The 15,959-nt window shown below is 60.8% G+C and overlaps 6 protein-coding genes and 1 non-coding gene across 7 annotated transcripts; 3 read left to right on the forward strand and 4 right to left on the reverse strand.

Moving 5' to 3' along the window:
• Positions 1–210: 210 nt before the first annotated feature.
• Positions 211–332, reverse strand: HRG_12129. The gene has a single exon. It is a non-coding gene; the product is annotated as a tRNA-Leu (tRNA).
• A 737-nt stretch (positions 333–1,069) lies between these two features.
• On the reverse strand, positions 1,070–2,695 carry HRG_09679 (fungal specific transcription factor domain-containing protein; the record flags this gene model as incomplete). The annotated part of the gene is made up of 1 exon (XM_044868150.1): positions 1,070–2,695. The coding sequence occupies one exon, from the start codon at positions 2,693–2,695 to the stop codon at positions 1,070–1,072; it is 1,626 nt and encodes a 541-aa protein (XP_044716731.1).
• A 1,070-nt stretch (positions 2,696–3,765) lies between these two features.
• Positions 3,766–4,398, forward strand: HRG_09680 (uncharacterized protein; the record flags this gene model as incomplete). The annotated part of the gene is made up of 1 exon (XM_044868151.1): positions 3,766–4,398. One exon carries the CDS (start codon positions 3,766–3,768, stop codon positions 4,396–4,398), a length of 633 nt encoding a protein of 210 aa, XP_044716732.1.
• Positions 4,399–4,813: 415 nt separating this feature from the next.
• HRG_09681 (uncharacterized protein) lies at positions 4,814–7,560 on the reverse strand (the record flags this gene model as incomplete). Its single annotated transcript, XM_044868152.1, has 2 exons — positions 4,814–7,336; positions 7,435–7,560. The coding sequence occupies 2 exons, from the start codon at positions 7,558–7,560 to the stop codon at positions 4,814–4,816; spliced, it is 2,649 nt and encodes an 882-aa protein (XP_044716733.1).
• Positions 7,561–11,246: 3,686 nt separating this feature from the next.
• HRG_09682 (ribosomal protein s30 domain-containing protein) lies at positions 11,247–11,627 on the forward strand (the record flags this gene model as incomplete). The annotated part of the gene is made up of 4 exons (XM_044868153.1): positions 11,247–11,280; positions 11,345–11,370; positions 11,435–11,539; positions 11,604–11,627. 4 exons carry the CDS (start codon positions 11,247–11,249, stop codon positions 11,625–11,627), a joined length of 189 nt encoding a protein of 62 aa, XP_044716734.1.
• A 549-nt stretch (positions 11,628–12,176) lies between these two features.
• Positions 12,177–12,685, forward strand: HRG_09683 (RNA recognition motif domain-containing protein; the record flags this gene model as incomplete). The annotated part of the gene is made up of 2 exons (XM_044868154.1): positions 12,177–12,410; positions 12,470–12,685. 2 exons carry the CDS (start codon positions 12,177–12,179, stop codon positions 12,683–12,685), a joined length of 450 nt encoding a protein of 149 aa, XP_044716735.1.
• Positions 12,686–13,103: 418 nt separating this feature from the next.
• On the reverse strand, positions 13,104–15,518 carry HRG_09684 (heterokaryon incompatibility protein (HET) domain-containing protein; the record flags this gene model as incomplete). Its single annotated transcript, XM_044868155.1, has 2 exons — positions 13,104–14,784; positions 14,845–15,518. 2 exons carry the CDS (start codon positions 15,516–15,518, stop codon positions 13,104–13,106), a joined length of 2,355 nt encoding a protein of 784 aa, XP_044716736.1.
• Positions 15,519–15,959: the final 441 nt, after the last annotated feature.

Below are 15,959 nucleotides of genomic sequence, written 5' to 3' on the forward strand. Positions count from 1 at the left end.
TCCTAGTTAACTACTATATTTAGTACTTCTAGATATAGCGATAGTATTATCTAAACTTTTAAGAATAAAGAGCGCGCCTATTAGTATATAAGCCTAACCTTTAATAGCTATATATTAGTCTATAGCCTACTAGGACCTTTGTTAGGTCGTGATAGTAACCTAATTAAATTAAGTAAAAGAAAAATATAGATCTAAGGGAATTAAAAAAAATGACATCTGAGGGATTCGAACCCTCGCCTATTACTAGACCGCGAGTGAAGTGGAGAGAGTGATGCGACCCACCCTCTTCATCCACCTGAACACGGCGCCTTAGACCACTCGGCCAAAATGCCAGTTAACCTCTTTTGGTTGCTATGTGAGAGGACCAGAAGCGGCTCAAGCATGTTTGCAATGGGTCCACCGTCATCAGTGACGGGTAGGAACGATGTCAGTAATGGCTTTCTGGTGGCATACTTCGGATCCCTGACTCGAGGTGTGGGAGGAATAGAAAAAGAAACGACTTCCGACTAGCCTCGAGCTAGCTTTGTTTCGATTGTGTGGGCGAAAGAGGCGTCGTGGAAACGGTGCTGTTGAATCGTGTCAGATCTAAGCAGTGGAGGTCACGTGATAGGACCCTGGGGACTCTTCTTTGTTCACCCGCACAATCGCACATCCTCCAGGGCCTCTTCTTGGCTCATCCATCTGATCCGCGTGCAATTACCACATCAGGCTAATCGGGAACTCATGAGCCTCAGCCTCTATTCATTGACGTCTATCGATCGGGGGCAGCGAGCTTCACCGGACGCCTCAGATCGAGACCTGGCAGAAGCATAAGAGCCTGCTGTTCGACCAAGTCCAGTGCTGGTAAACAACTCCATACTCATGCTGGTCCAGAATTCATCATCGTGTCGTCTCTCCAATCCACTCTTCTACATGATCCTCGCCATCAAACGCCCATGATTTCGTCTTGTGTGCTCTGGCAGCGTCTCTCTGTCCAGACCCAGTCGTCTCCAGCACCACCATATTGCCCCCTTTCAACTTGCATGCCTTGCTCCCCAAAACAACTCTTCCATGTTTCCATCCGCCCCCTCTAGACGGCCAAGATGCGAAACCCCCTCTGCTGCAAGTCCCTCGCCAACGGCCGCCAGTCAGGCAACGGGCCCGCCCAGAACATGCGCAGGAAGCGCAGGATGTCGAGAAAGTGGCGGAAGCCCGTGGCGCGCGTCATCAGGTCCAGCAGGGCCGCAATGGCTGCCTGCCGGCCCGCGTCGCCGTAGCACTCGGTGCCCGCGACAAAGGCCGGCCAGGGCAGGTTCTGGGCGCACAGCGTCGCGTCCTCGAGCGCCGCCAGCTGCGCAAACAGCCGCGCCAGCGCCGCCCGCCGGTCGTTGTGCTCGGCGGCCACGTGGCCCAGGCACCGGTACGCGTAGAGCACGGCGGCGTCGTGGTAGATGTTGACGAGGCGCACGAAATCGCGCCCCACGGCCGTCGCCGGCACCTGCAGACGGCCCGCGGCGAGCATGGTGGCGCGCGTGGCCTGCTCGAAGCGTGAGCGGATGGCCGTGGCGCTGCGCCAGTTGGCGTCGCTGTCGTCGTCGTCGTCGTCGTCGTCGCTGTCGTCGGGGGGTGCCGAGGAGCCCGGGCGGCGCGAGACGAGGGTGACGTGGTGCAGGGCCTCGAGGAACTGGGTAAACAGGCCGTCGGCCATGCTCCGAGGCGGCAGGACGGCGCGCTCGACGTCGGCCAGGTCGAAGGAGGTGGTGGAGCAGAGAATGTCGAGGATGGACATTTGGTTGCGCAGAAAGTCGAAGACGCGCGCGGCGCAGGCGTCGTGATGGCCAAAGACGTTGACAATGGTCCGCGCCGCCATGCGATGGCTCTCGGCCGCCGCCGCCTGGGCATTGGCCATCTCGTACGTGGATATGATGAGGATGGCGGCCAGCATCCACTCGGCATCGGCAATGTCGGCCTCGCCCGTCAGCGCCGCCGACCCGCCCGTCATCAGGCGGCCCGTCATGTCGCGCACGCGGCGCTGGATCAGGCCCAGGCAGGCGTCGCGCGCCTCCTCGGAGAAGCGCGGCACGGCCTGGCCAAACGTCATGCCGCCGTGGTGCGCCGAGATGGCGGCGACGGCGAGCCGCAGGCCCGGCGTGTTGGCCGCCAGCGGGAGCACGCGCCGCCGGTAGTCGTTGTCCTCGGTGTCGAACCAGACCATGAGGCCGGCAATGTTGCGGTCGTAGTATTCGATAAAGGCCCGCGCCGACTTGCGCAGCGTCAGGTCGGGGCTGCGGCCGAGGCTGCGGCCGCCGTCGGCGTCGTCGTCGGCGGCGACGGCGGCCTCGGCCGCAGGCCGCTCCGCCCGGCCACCGTCCTCCGGCCTCGGCCCCGGCCCCGGCTTAGTTTCGGCCTCGGCCCCGGCGGCCTCTCCTCCTCCTCCTGCCCCGCCCGTGTCGTGCCCCGGAATCGGCACGTTGCGGCCCTTGAGCCTCCCGCGCACGGCGACGCCCCCCGCCCAGCGCAGCCGCGGCCCGTAGCCCGGGCACTCGAGCCCCCTCTTGTTGCACTTCTTGCACGCGGGCTGCGCCAGGTCGCACCTGATGCGGCGCCGCGTGCAGGTGCTGCAGCCCGTGTTTTTCTTGTTCGCCATGGCCGGCCCACCCGCCTCTCCGCTGTTGTCGAGTCTGTCGGTTCCGAGGACGCCGATGGGGATGCGCATGGAGAGTCGCCCGTGGTCCACGCGGCTTCTAGAACCACGCCCCCTCTCTTGAAGAATGCAGCGGTCCCCAAAAGGAAAATAAAACCGGGGCGTCGGCTGCGGGCCACGATGCCCATGCCGAAACGCGGGGGAGACGGCGCGGCTTTTTTCGATTCTGCAGCATCGGTTCGGCAGTTGAGTTGCATCTCAAAGCCATGTCGGAAACAGCTGACTTTTAGAAACGACATAGGTATCTCTCTCTTTCGCCGACGTCGGAAAACGGCTCGGCTCGGCCGTCAAAGGCCGCCGCCTGCTTGGTCAAGACGCCGCTGTCGACGTCGACTGACTTACATAAAAACGGACATGCATTTGAACGGCAAACTGAACCCTGGATCAACTCGAAAAGACGGGTTCGACTCATCCTCTGCCCGGGTGCCGGTTACACAGCCAACCAAGCCACCCGGCTCAACCCTCAGCTCCCTTCCACCACTTGCTTGAGCCTCACCTTGCTCTCCTCACCTTGCTCTCCTCACCTTGCTCTCCTCACCTTGCTCTCTTCACCTTACTCTCCTCACCTTGCTCTCCTCCCCAATGCACGCGCCCTGGCATTCTCCAGCTGCAAACAAGAGCGCTTCCAGAAAGACTCCAGTCCGCATTGCCTGCGCAATTCGTTGCCCTTTCCCTCTCTTCCAAACACCCAATGCTCACCCTCTTGTCTCCCGTCGTCGCCATGGACAACGAACGGCGCGCCTCAATGTTCCTTCCCGCGACGCCCCTGTTCACGGCAATGCTTTGCGACGCGTGCGTGTGCGTGTGCGTGTGCGCGCTTCCCTCTTCTTCTTCTTCTTCTTCTTCCAACTCTGATCCCGTCCGCCTGCTGTTCTTCTCCCGCTCCCACATGCGTTTCTCGTCACATTCTGGTCCGCAGTCGTCAAGGACTGCAGACAACGCCCCCCAACACAGCATCTCGACAGAAACCCGCGCGCCACGCAGAGCCGCAAAGCAAATCTCTCTCCGCTAATTCAAGCTCGGCCCAAGGCCAATCTCTTCCTTCTTTACCCCAGTCCGCAAAGCCCTCGTCCTGTGGAACCATGGCTCCCACATCGCCACAGCGATCCGACACCCCCCGGCCTCCAAAGCTGCACTATCCTCAGACCATGGAGCTCGACGACGACGCCGACGCCGACGCCGACGACGAATCCGACCCTCGCCCAGCCAACTCCAGTCCCCGAGCCTCGCGATCCCCGTCCCAAGAGCTACCCGACGTCCCGCGGGTCTCGCCATACGCCTCCCAGACCCCTTACCAAGACATGCTCGCCGAAGCCGCGCGGTCTGTCGGCCTCGCACCATTCGTCCCCTCGACTATCGTCGACCCCATCATCTGTTCCGACGACGCGCGCCAGGGCTCTCCCTCCTACCCAGCCGACGATAAGGCGTCCGCATCCAGCACGGCCCATCCCGCGTATGCATCTTCCTCTCCACCTCTGCCCCGAGCTCTCTTCGCCCCCGACGAGGACGAGGATGACGACAGCCTACTTGACAGGTCGCAGCTGCTTGCTCGAATTGAGATCCTCCGCCGAGAGCTCGATCGGGCCATCCGCGAGAAGCAGCACCTCGAGGAGCGCAGAGAAAGGACACTCGAGGAGAACCACAAGCTCGCCACCAGGCTGTCCGAGCTGCAGCAGCGATTAGAGGACAATCGCAGCAAACCCATAAGCCCCTAGCTATCAGCAGCAGCATCTTCATCTTCATCGTCTGCTCACCAACGAGAATAGGACACGCATTAATGTGTAGAAAAGAGACTGCCCCCATGCTTTGGGCTGCGCAAGCCTTTCCAGTCGCGGATTCAGCAGCGTCATGACTAGGTACAGCGGAGCATTCATACCCAGCAAGATTAAATAGCAAGCAAATCGACTCCACCGTCCTAAACTCCCTTGCCTCTTCAGCAAGAACCGAGGCGCATGTTGGTCATGGGCCAGGACCACAATCATCGTGGCCGCCTCACCACTGCCGATGAGCCTTCCCAGCGCATTAAAGCCCACGCTGTGTGGCACAAAAGGCCGTGTAGCGAGAGCAGGACTGTCATCCATCCGCCATTAGAGTCTCCCAAGCCAGCGTAACATGATTCCATTCTCCACCTCAGTGTAGTCGTTCCGTCACGTATACCATGGCCGCCAAGCCCGCGCAGCATCTGGTGCTCATCTCGTGTTTGCACCACGGGCACTTGACCGTCATCGAGATGGCCCCCGCGTACCCCATCGTGTCCCGGCCGCTCAGCGCCGACTCGGGACTCGCCATGGCCTCGTACAGGTTGCTCGGCATGTCATGGTAGAACTTGCAGCGACAGCACTCGACAAACATCTTGGCTATCGGGTCGCGGTCCCGGGAGGTTAGGCCCGGTGTCGTTGTATACTGCGCGTGTTGGCTGGCATCCGACGGTCGCGATCCTTCCGAGCGTGTAGTAGCAGGAGATGGCAGGTCCCCAGGCAGCGCAAACGACGCAGGAGGACCCAGTCGCGTCTTCAGGCCCCGAGCCGAGGGGGCGGGGGGCAGTCGGCGCGCCTCCTCGAGGTAGTTGGCCGCCTCGGGTCGTGGCGATATGGCCCTTAGTTGCGGTGCTCTCCAGGACTGGTTCCCAGGCACCATCGATAGGCGCGGAAAACGCGACGCGCCCTTGTCCTTGGTAACCATGGACTGATGGTTCGGCACCGGGATAAAAGTGCGGTGTGCCACGAGCCCCCCCATTTCATGGTCGCCGCGGCGTTCAATGCTTGGACTTGGCGCCGTAGCCTCGTGGTAGGACGCAAGAACCTGGTCTTTGAACTCGTGGTTTCCCTTGCCATCCACCGTTTCACTGATCCGCGCGGCAGGACGAGCGTCATCGTGGGACACCTTGGTCGCCGTCGAGTCAAACGAGAAGCCCTTGGCGCCGTGGCCCGGTGTGGGCAACCCTTTGTCAGACACGGATCGCGATGTGGCCGGCGTGCTCGGTGGAGAAGGCGAGTGGAACTCGTCCGAGCACGACTCGTCCGGGGAGCTGACGGGTAGGCTCTTTGTGCGAGTCGTCCAAGTGGGCGACTTCAGTGCCTTGGCCTCGGCCAACCGCAGCATCGGGGACAGAGAGCGCCGGACCGCCTCGCGGGACGCGTCAAGTTTATCGGCAGCTTGAGGAGCGATACCATCTGGGGGCATCGTCGATTTCCTAGCCTCCATGTTACGAGCCGACTGCCCTGGCGCCGACGCTTCCGCTTTGGAAGAGGCGCGGAGCGGTTCGGCAGCCTCGGCGGGAAGCGGGGGGACAGGCACGGCATCGTCCGCGTGCAGCAGCGAGCTGCGACGAGGGCTGCGACGAGGCGGGTCGGGCGGTGTGGACGGAGCGGTTCGATATCCGGTTGAAGCGTTGCCTCGAGAGTTGGGGCGGATGTACTCGTATTCTTGACCGTCTGTAGCCTCGCTGAAATCATCGTGGGCGGGCGAGATGCCCGCAAAAGCAATGTGGTGAGCCTGCTCCATGGAACGCTCTTCGGCGGTCCACCTATCCGCACCCGGTGCTGGCTTCTCGACGGCTTCCTCGTTGACCTGAGACTCCGCCACCGTCTCGTTTGTCCGAGGCTGGTGATTCTGGTGTCTCTCAGGCTCCCCCGCATCCTCGACCTCGCTGGACTGTGTTTCTGGCGCCGCAGACGTCGGACTGATCGGCTGAGTTGACGGCTTCAGACCAACACGAGCGCGCCACCGGCCAATCTTGCTAAGATCAGGCACGGCGGGTGCCGTCGGCGAGACTAGCGGCCGTTTCCTCGTGTGTTTCTCATGTCGGGTGATTGGCGGGTAAGATCGCGTGACAGAACCCTTGGGCTCGCCCGAAGGACGATTCGGCGGGGGCGGCGACCGGAGGGGCTCGGTCATGGAATTGTTGGCCTTGTCATGGCGGAGTGCAGGGTGAGTGGCGGACTCATCTCCCTTTGCCTGCTGATCGAGGACCCTGTCGTTGGCGAGGTGCCTCTGCAGCTCAAGCTTGATGCCGCCGACAAACTCGGGCTCGACGGGTGGGTCGACAGACTGCCGACGGAAGCCCAAGGGCGACCTGATGAGGGAGGCAAAGGAGCTCGAGCGGCTTCGGGACTTGCGCGGCGCACGTTCCTTGTCGGGACTCTTGATGCCAGCGTCGACACGGCGGCCACGAGGCTCCGGCACGGCGCCCTCTGCCCTCCTCAGGGGATCTGTCGAGCTGGCTGGCGGGGGCTGCTTGCTAAGCCGGGTCTTCTTGGCCTTTGCCTGAGCCGTCTTTGCGGCCTCTTCCTTCTCGCGCTTCTCCATCTTCTTCTCCTTGCGGCGGCGGCCGTGGGCTTCCCAGCTGGGCGACACGCAGATGGACTGCTCATCGACATCCTTGGTCTTGGGGGAAACGGGACGGGTGACGACCCGGGGGGTCATCTTTTCGGCGAGGTTGACGGGCGCGGATGCCCTCTGGTGGCGGGGACCAGAGTCGGTGTCGACGACAAGAGGCGAGCTTCGCTTGATGGGAGACGAGGCGCGACGGAGGGCGTCGGCCGTCTCTGGAGAGCGAGTCTTGGCGCGGCGCGTCTGGAGGCTGGCGCCCTCAGGCTTGTGGGCAGCTGATGTAGATTGACGGGGGGGTCTGCTGGCTTGGAGTCGCTCAATCTAAAACGGTGTAGCAAGCAAGGCCGGGGTTAGTGCAAGAAGTCCAGGGACGCGAGGGGAGACAACGGCCCGGTGAGCAAGGCATGACGCCACCTCACACAGAGCAGCCACAGAGGAGCAAAGTTGGACAGCAACGGGAGCTTCCATACCATGTATGCCCTCTCGAGCTCCAGCATGCGGCGGAAGCTGTTTGAGCGACCGGATTGCTTCTCGACGTCGGCCATGGCTGGGGAGAAGGGGGGGGTTGTACAGAGGCCGGTGTCGGGCAGCGCAAGCCCGTGTGCATTAATAAATAAAAGGGCAGAAAGCAAGAGGATAGAAAAGAGGTTGTCTGGGCCGGTGAAAAATAAAAGGTGTACTTTGGGGACGAACAAACTGGAGCGGTCAAGCTGGCTCGCGGGAACAAAGCAAGGGGTTCTGCCTGTGGCAGCGGCGGGGGGGGGAGGTATTGCTCTCGACGAGGACAAAGAGACGACCGACAACGGGCAGGCAGTTTTTTATTTGTCTTTTCCTTGTTTCCTGTTTTTGGACGAGGATGGAAGCGCTGGGTGAGACGGGCGCTGGGTGAGACGGGCGCTGGGTGACGGGCACTGGGTTGGAGGGAGTTGAGAGGAAGAGAGGAAGAGAGAAAGCAAACGAGGCTGCGGAAAAAGACGAGAAGGGCAGGGGGGAGGGAGGAGGAAGAAGAAAAAGGAGCAGGGTCGCGGCCATGGAGCAGGGCCATGGAGCATGTAATAATGAAGAGGCTGCCGCTACAGGCTAGGCCATGATCTTCCTTCTGGCGTCCCGTCATCCTGGATGCATGTAACGGTACTCCGTACCCAGCACCCCGAAACCTAATCGGGCACCTACGAGGCCTACAAGAGTCAATGGTGTCACGGCACTGTCTTGTTCCTGCAGCTTGTGGCCGCCGAGAGACAAGACAGCGTCGACGACGACAAAGAAAGGGGTGGTGTCTCTAGATTGGCAAGTCTGCTTCAGGCATGTGCCTCGACCAAGGCAGCATTTAAAAGAATAATTAAACCAAAAAAACACGGGCCTTGGCCGGGTGCGCATGTGTTAATCGCCCGACTCACCTACAAGCATCCTGCTCGCCCGGGGTTCCCAGTGTGCGACTGGCGAGACCTGACACAAGGCTTCCCACACGGCTTCCCACCGTTTGCCAGTCAGTCACCACTCCCGCTTCTCCACACTGCCGCCTCGTCCGCATTTTGCAAAGCCTCCGAACACACGGCAGGCATTCCGTGCTGTACTTGGGCCTAGGCCGGCTCTTTAGCGCTTTGCCCTCTTCCTCTTCCGGCTCCTCGCCTTTTACTCTACGCGGCACCTTGGGCCCGCCCGGCTGTCATCCGGACGTTTCCGGCCACCGACAACGAACAAGGAAAAAGAAACAAGGAAAGAGAAAATGATGAAAGGAAAAGAAAGAAAACAAAGTCTGTACATCAGGGGCCTGTACAGACCAGGCTGCCCGCCACCTTTCATCACCGGGAAACCTGCAGGGCGGGGAGGCGGGGGGGATCGTTCGTCAACCACTCCGCTGCGCCGCAAATCCCCGCCAAGGGGGGGGAAGGGGGGGGGCCGGCTGCGGCACGGGTTTTTCTGGCACGACGAGAAAGAAACTGGTTCAAAGGAAGAGAAGTGCCGTCTGGTGTGCGCGTGCGTGTGTGTGTACCCAAGGTAGGTATCTATGGCGTGCCGAGGGACGGCATGCCTACTGTATCCGGCTGCTTGGCCGGGCGTCTCTCAGGCTTGGAGTGAAGTCAGTTATAGCGCCTCCGGTGCAGGTAGGTAGTACGTACAGGTAGGTAGTACAGAGGTACAGGTACGCACGGATACAGGGGCAGGAATCGTGATAGTTGATAGTTACTACGTACTGCAGGTAGTTCTCCGTGCCCACAGCCCTTGCGCTTGCAGGGGGCAGGGCTTCTGAACCCATTCCATCCCTCCCGCCAATCGCAAGGCGTCGGTTTGCCTTTGGGAACAGAACAGCCTCTCCATGGTTTGCAACTTAATCACCATGTTTCCAATCGCTTGCGGAAAGCCACGGGTGCGCATCAAAGGCTCGTACTTTGGCCCTGCAACGGCTGTCCAGCTCTTGCCACCACCACAATGCAGGCCATCGGCCCATTTTCGATGCACGAGTAGGTCCGCTACGCCATTTGTCCCGTACCGCCCGCCTACCGTCTCGCAGCCAACCGCCAGTGAGTGCATATCGTATACGAAGTGCGTCGTTTCAGGCGGCCAAGGGTGTACCGTATTATTCCTTTGCCCCAAATGCCCTTCTCCCCTCGTCGACGGCACAGCAGAGCACGGCCCAGTGACAATCGTCATTCGTCCACGTGTCCTCGGCAATCTCGACGGGGGCTGTTACTCATGTCTCTCCCATGCCCTTGTTATTCCCCAGTACGTACCTTGAATAATCAAGCCGCCGCATCGCAGCCCCCGATTTGTTAATCCGTACGCAGGTGAAGCCGTGGCGAACTCCCGCATAACCAAGTCGCTTGCTTCCTCTTTATTGAACTCATCCACGCGCCATCCGCTCCGCCACTGCGTCTCCGTTGCTACTTGTATGGAAATAGCATTTTTGCCTTCCGCTTCATCCGGTCCATCCTCTCTCTCCCCCAAATACAGTGTTCATTGCCCCTCGGAATGTTATCCACCCGCCATCGCCTCCATTTGCCCGGGCTTATAGGTTCCATCTACCGTCGCTACTGGACATTTGCGAATGACAGAAGCTTCCAACGTCGGCTAAAACTTTAGACGCCATCGTAGCCGCCAGCACCTCCACACCGACTCCCCAATGACAGCTCACGGCGAGTTTGACGCCTTGCACCAACCCCGGAAGCTAATCACGGCAGCAGACTTGAACCGTAGCTGCTTCTCCGTAGGGTAGCCCGTGGGTTCGACTTGATGCGGAATCGCCCTTTTTTTGGTCAAAGTTCACATGATACGCACCCGAGTACGTGATCCGTTCATGGGCGTTCGTCTGGTGACGCGGCCCAGCCATCCTGTCGTGGCAACGAGAGCCCAGTACGTCAAGCCAACTCAACAGACTTCGCCTCTCGTGTCCAGAATTCGCCCTGGAATGCGTCCTTCCGCCTCATCCTCGTCCAGGTCAAGCCGTGCCAGAAATACACGCCGGCTTTCTGGGTCGGCTGGAGGAGTCGCTGTTGCATATTCTCGTCCGTTTCGGCCAGTGATAACCATGGCTACGTGCAGCGATGTCGTTACAAAATTGGCACCATCCAAACAAACAAGCCCGAATCATCACAAAGCCTGGGCAGGAGGATGCGAGGTGCAAGGATGGGATCCCACCACTGCGCCTGGAGACTCGTATTCTTAATATAGCCATCAAAGCGCGACGTGGATCATCGGCAGGGCTAGCCTCTGACTGGAAACGCCTTGGTATTCCATGCGTATTCGGTGATATGTCTTTTGTTTCCAACCCGGCGTCTCAAAAGCTTCTTGCACGAGGCCCGAAACGTCATCCGGCAAGCGGTAAAGCTTGGGTGAACGAACTGAGGACCAGAAACAAGGTACAGTAGACCAGTGCACGAGACCAGGTTTGCAGGAAGAGAAGAGCAGGTGGTAGTCACAGTGAATGTCTTGATTGCATAGGGCTTGAGTAGCTAGCTTCTTGCAACGACAGAAACATGGACCACGATTGATGAATCCAGGCAGGTAAGTTGCTTAGATAATCTCCAGGAAATCTGCAGCTGACTCAAAGGAGCCTTGAACCGACTCAAACGGGGCCAACGGCCAATCGCTACAATGTTTATCCGGCAGGGCACCCTTTCCTTCTCCTCACGTGAGCTGCGCCTCCCGCCCACAACCACTCGCCAAATTCCCAAAATTCCCAGCGCTCCACGCCGTTTCCACCATCCACCTCATCACATCCAAATCCATCATCATGGGTAAAGTTCACGGATCTCTTGCCCGTGCCGGTACGTCCTCACGCTCTCCCGCAGCATTTCGCGTCGAAATCTCGAGTACTGACCCGACACCCAGGCAAGGTCAAGTCTCAGACTCCCAAAGTACGACTCCCCGACCCGCCCACCGACCGATGACGACGACTAACCATCCGCCCCTCCCCTACAGGTCGAGCCCCAGGAGAAGCCCAAGGTCCCCAAGGGCCGCGCTCTCAAGCGCCTCAAATACACCCGACGATTCGTCAACGTCACCCTGACGGGCGGCAAGCGGAAGGTGAGCAGCGGCTTGACGCGCGACACTGACTGCGCAGGACGGAGATTGCTGACGACGCCACCAGATGAACCCCAACCCCGGCACTTAAAGAACAATGGACAGGATTGCTTAGGGGGATGGACCACGAAGACGGATAGGGCAGATCCGCGCGCGTGGCGGAATGTGGGTTCAGTCGGGTCGGTCGCTAGGCTGAGCACCCTCTGCGAGACGAGGTGCGACGAAGCGCAACGACTTTACACGGCGTCCGGTGTCGTTCGTCAATACGAGGAGTCATCCACGGGCCATACTTGTTGTGTCGCCACGTGAAATTGCTGCGTGATCTGGAGTCTATGTGGTAACGGATGATGGTGCAGACCACGGTCTTGGTGGCTAAGCAGCCTGTTGCAACGGCACAGTAGAAGATGATGCCCTCTGCATCCGTAAAACGAAAGCAAACTGGCCAGGCATCATCATCCTGTCCAGGATGCTCGCTTCAATCGACGATGCATGTCGGCAAACATACATGTCACGTGACCGTAAGCTTTTCCTTTGGCTAGCTCCCAACGGCGCTTATTTTCACAGCGGGCCCAGATCACCCACGACTGCTTCGACCTCTACACATTCCGACTCGCACGCGCCCCGCACGCACAGAGCAGCCATGGCGGACGCAGAAATGGACATCGACCGGCCGGCGTCGCCCCCGGCGCGCAACGAGTCCGAGATGCAGACGCACACGAAAGCCACGGCCGTGCGCTCCATCGAAGGCTGGATCATCGTCGTGACAAACGTCCACGAGGAGGCCGACGAGGAGGCGCTGCACGACAAATTCGGCGAATACGGCGAGATCAAAAACATGCACCTGAACCTCGACCGCAGAAGTGGCTACGTCAAGGTCCGAAGCACGCCGAGACGTGGGCGGCGCGGATGATGCTGACTGCTATCGTCCCGCAGGGCTACGCGCTGATTGAATACACCACCCTGGAAGAGGCCAGGGCCGCCATCGACGGCGCCCACGACACGAAGCTGCTCGAGCAGACGGTGCAGGTGGACTTTGCATTCGTCAGGCCGCCGCCGGGCAAGGCAGGACGAGGAGGCCGGGCTGGCGCGGGAGGGAGGCGAGGCCGCAGCCGTAGCAGAAGCCCCGAGGCAAAGGACGGCGCGGATTGAACATGGATCCGCACGAAGAAGCTGGGAGTCTGTGATGAGGCGGCCGATGTACTGCCCTACCGGCCATTGTACGTCGGCGCGTGCAAGCTTGGCTATCGAGGTAGGCATTGCACTGGACGCGCGAGAAACGCAGAGAGCTAACGCGTCCCAGACTTGGGGAAAGGCTTGCTATAAATCACAGCCTCCGTTAGAGAGCCTTGAGTATGTGTGATAGAGGCCAGCATGCACGATCTAGCCCCATGGCGTGGTTGCATAGTCAAGAGGCGAACGTGGCAGCGAAAAGCTCTCCTATAGACATGCGAATGCAGGATCACCGTCTAGTGCCCTTCTCGGATCCCATCACGGACGCCTTGCTACTCGGGCTGGTCCGGATACCATGCCGGCTCTCCTGACAAGTTCTATTCCTGGCGAGCTTACCCTAGCACAGGACAATGTCACTCGGCTGTCCGGCCACGCAGTCTCCGTTCATAACACCGTGCACATAACACTCGCCGACCAAACGGTAGTAGCCTTGGCGCTCCGTCGGCCGCACTACAAACGGCACGTCGCAGCCGTGGAAGACGGCTACAATGTCGCCCACCTTGGTCAAGAGGGGCAGTAAGCCCATGAGGCGATGCTCGGTAAAGCACAGGGCATGACGGTTCCCCATGACGCTGAAGCTCGTCAGGTAGCCCGCGCAGTCGGCCGGCATCGAGCCAGTCGTGACGGCCGTGGTGACGCCCATGCCCTTGAGGACCTCGAGGAATTGCAGCGGGTATGCCTTGGCCCCGCAGTACCATGTCAGCCCCATCAAGACCGGTACCAGGACAATGACCCAGAGCCAGCGGAAGACTGGAAGGAGAACGAGAAAGACGACGCCGGGTACAGCCGGGACCTTGCGAGTAGCCATCAACCCGGTTACGACGGTAACTTGAACGATGACGGGCATGTACCGGATTCCGAGCGTCGCGAAAGGCAGCGCAAGAAGACAGCCTACGCCCAAAATGATAATGGCCCGCGTCAACAGCGCCATCTCGTGTCGTTTGAGGTTTTGATACTGCACCTCAAAGTCGGGCGGAGGTCTCTCGCCGTGATACGTGCGGTTCGCAATCAGCGTCCTCCAAACGGCCTCTTCAATGGGCTCGCCGGTGGAGTAAACTTGTCCCAACCTCTGAGCCATGCCGGCGTACATTGGTGTGCCGAGGAGCAGTCTGCCCGGCAGGACCAACAGGACCTTGTCCACGGCTATGGCTCTAATGGTCAGCGTGCCTTGGGCCTCGTCCAGAGTAAAGGCCTGCTCGGTATTCAGCGCCGCATTGTACAGCTTCCTGCGAGCCCCGCTACCCTCGGACTCGACTGCCTCTTGGCCGACGGGTTTGCTGCCTTCTGGCGCGTCCCTCCCTTCTGGCACGTCCCTCGTTGCGGAGCGGGCGTCGGAGTGGTCTGCGGGTTCCTTTTGAATGCTGGAGAAGCGGTTGAAGCCGACGGCGTGATCCTGCGCGTATTCGACCTTTGTCCAGTCGGGGACCCACGATGGCGGATCACCGGCCGAGGGCGTCTCCGACCTGATGCCCGCGGTGGCCAGGACGTCGGCAAGGCGCCCCTTTCGGATAAATGACGCGGCGAAACGGGTGGTGACGACGGGCAAGGTCTGCCGGTCCGAGTAGATGGGCTCGAGGTGGCCCGTGTCGTCGGCCAGGCCGAGGAGCGCATAGAGTCGGTCGACGGGCTGGCTGGCGAGGAAGTTGCTGGTGCGGTGCAGCAGCTCGAGTAGATCTGGCTGGCCAAAGGGAAACGTATCGCCGGATGCGCGGTCCATGAGCAGCTTGTCGCGCATCAGGTCCTCGAAGCTCCTGATGGCGTCAAAGTTCTTGCGGACCGAGAGGCCAGAGGGGGACGAGGCCGGCCCGTGGTCGTGGTCGAGGCTAAGCACCATGTACTGCGTCGACATGTAGCCCCAGGCGCGCATGCGCAGGTCGGCGATGACATGAAGGGCGCGGGCACCCTCGTGGGCCTCGCGGAACTCGTCTCGCGTCCGGGTGCCGCTGAGCGGATCGGGCTTGAAGCCGGCAAAGATGAGGCTGCGGTTGTCGCAGTAGGCCTTGGCGGCGAGGCACAGCCTGCGCCAGTCGACGTCGTGGGCGCCGCAGACGACAGCGACGTCGGCTGCGTAGACGAACTCTTGGATGACCCAGACGCGGCGGAACCAGGGGCGGCGCAGAAAGGCTCGCAGGGCGGCCCAGCGGGCGTCGGTCGGGGGCGGCAGGGCAAGCTCAGCGCGGCGACGGCGGGCGAGGGCAATGGCGGTCTCGCTTTCGACAAGCGCAGGGTCCTGGGCGGCTGGATACTGCTGCTGCGAGTCGTCGAGGTACTCGGAGTGGTCGGCAATGGTGGTGAGCAGGTCGAGGGCGGCGGCGACGCGGTAGATGTCGGGCATGAGCTTGATCTGAGCACCCTTTTCCTCGTTGTCGCGGCTGGTGACCTGGTTGATGCAGATGGCGTCGGCCCACAGGACGCGGTGGCGGTCGGGCAGGGCGAGGCGGTCGAGGACGGCGCGCAGGGCGGCGGTGAGGCGGATGACGGACGGTCCGCGGTCGTCGTCGACGATGCACAGCCGATGGGGCGTGCTCGCGTCGGCGCCCCAGTGGTATGAGATGGCCTCGTAGCGCCGCGGCTGCTCCAGGTAGGCGGGCTGGCCGTCGGTGCCTGGGCGGTAGGTGGGGTTGGTCAGGCGGTGGTGGAGGATGGAACCGGAGAGGGCTTGGCCGGGACTGGTGACGGGGTCGAGGCGGAGGAGGCGGATCTCGCCATGCTGGAGAGGTTGGTATTGGTAGTCTCTCATGGTGAGGTTCATGATGGAGGAGGAAGAGGGGGAGGAAGAGGGGGAGGGGGAAGAAGAAGAGGAGGAGGAGGAGGAGGAGGAGGAGGAGGCGGAGAGGAAAGGCCGCCCGCCCACGCTACCGTGGAGCCAGATGTGTGTGCGAGTGCATCTTTCTCCCCGTCTCCGGTGAGCGCTCTATATGGCTGGCGGAGCTTATACATACTGTACATCTCTGTGAGTCTGTGAGCAGAAGAGGTCGCGTGAGATGCAGGGCTCCCGCATGACGCATGAGCTGAAGCTGAGCCGCCTGGGGTTGAGCTGAGAGAGAAAGTACCGCGGGCCAATTCCGCGGCAAACCACCCGTCGTCAGCCACGGCAAGCCAGAAAGTGAGGCTTCTCGGCGGCGTGCATTTGGCCATGCAGTTTACGGTCCTCCTTATCCGTGAAATGGCTGAAACTTCGGGGCTTCGCCAA

The sequence above is a fragment of the Hirsutella rhossiliensis genome (genome assembly GCF_020360975.1).
Source record: "Hirsutella rhossiliensis strain HR02 chromosome Unknown scaffold00013, whole genome shotgun sequence".
Classification (NCBI taxonomy): domain Eukaryota; kingdom Fungi; phylum Ascomycota; class Sordariomycetes; order Hypocreales; family Ophiocordycipitaceae; genus Hirsutella; species Hirsutella rhossiliensis.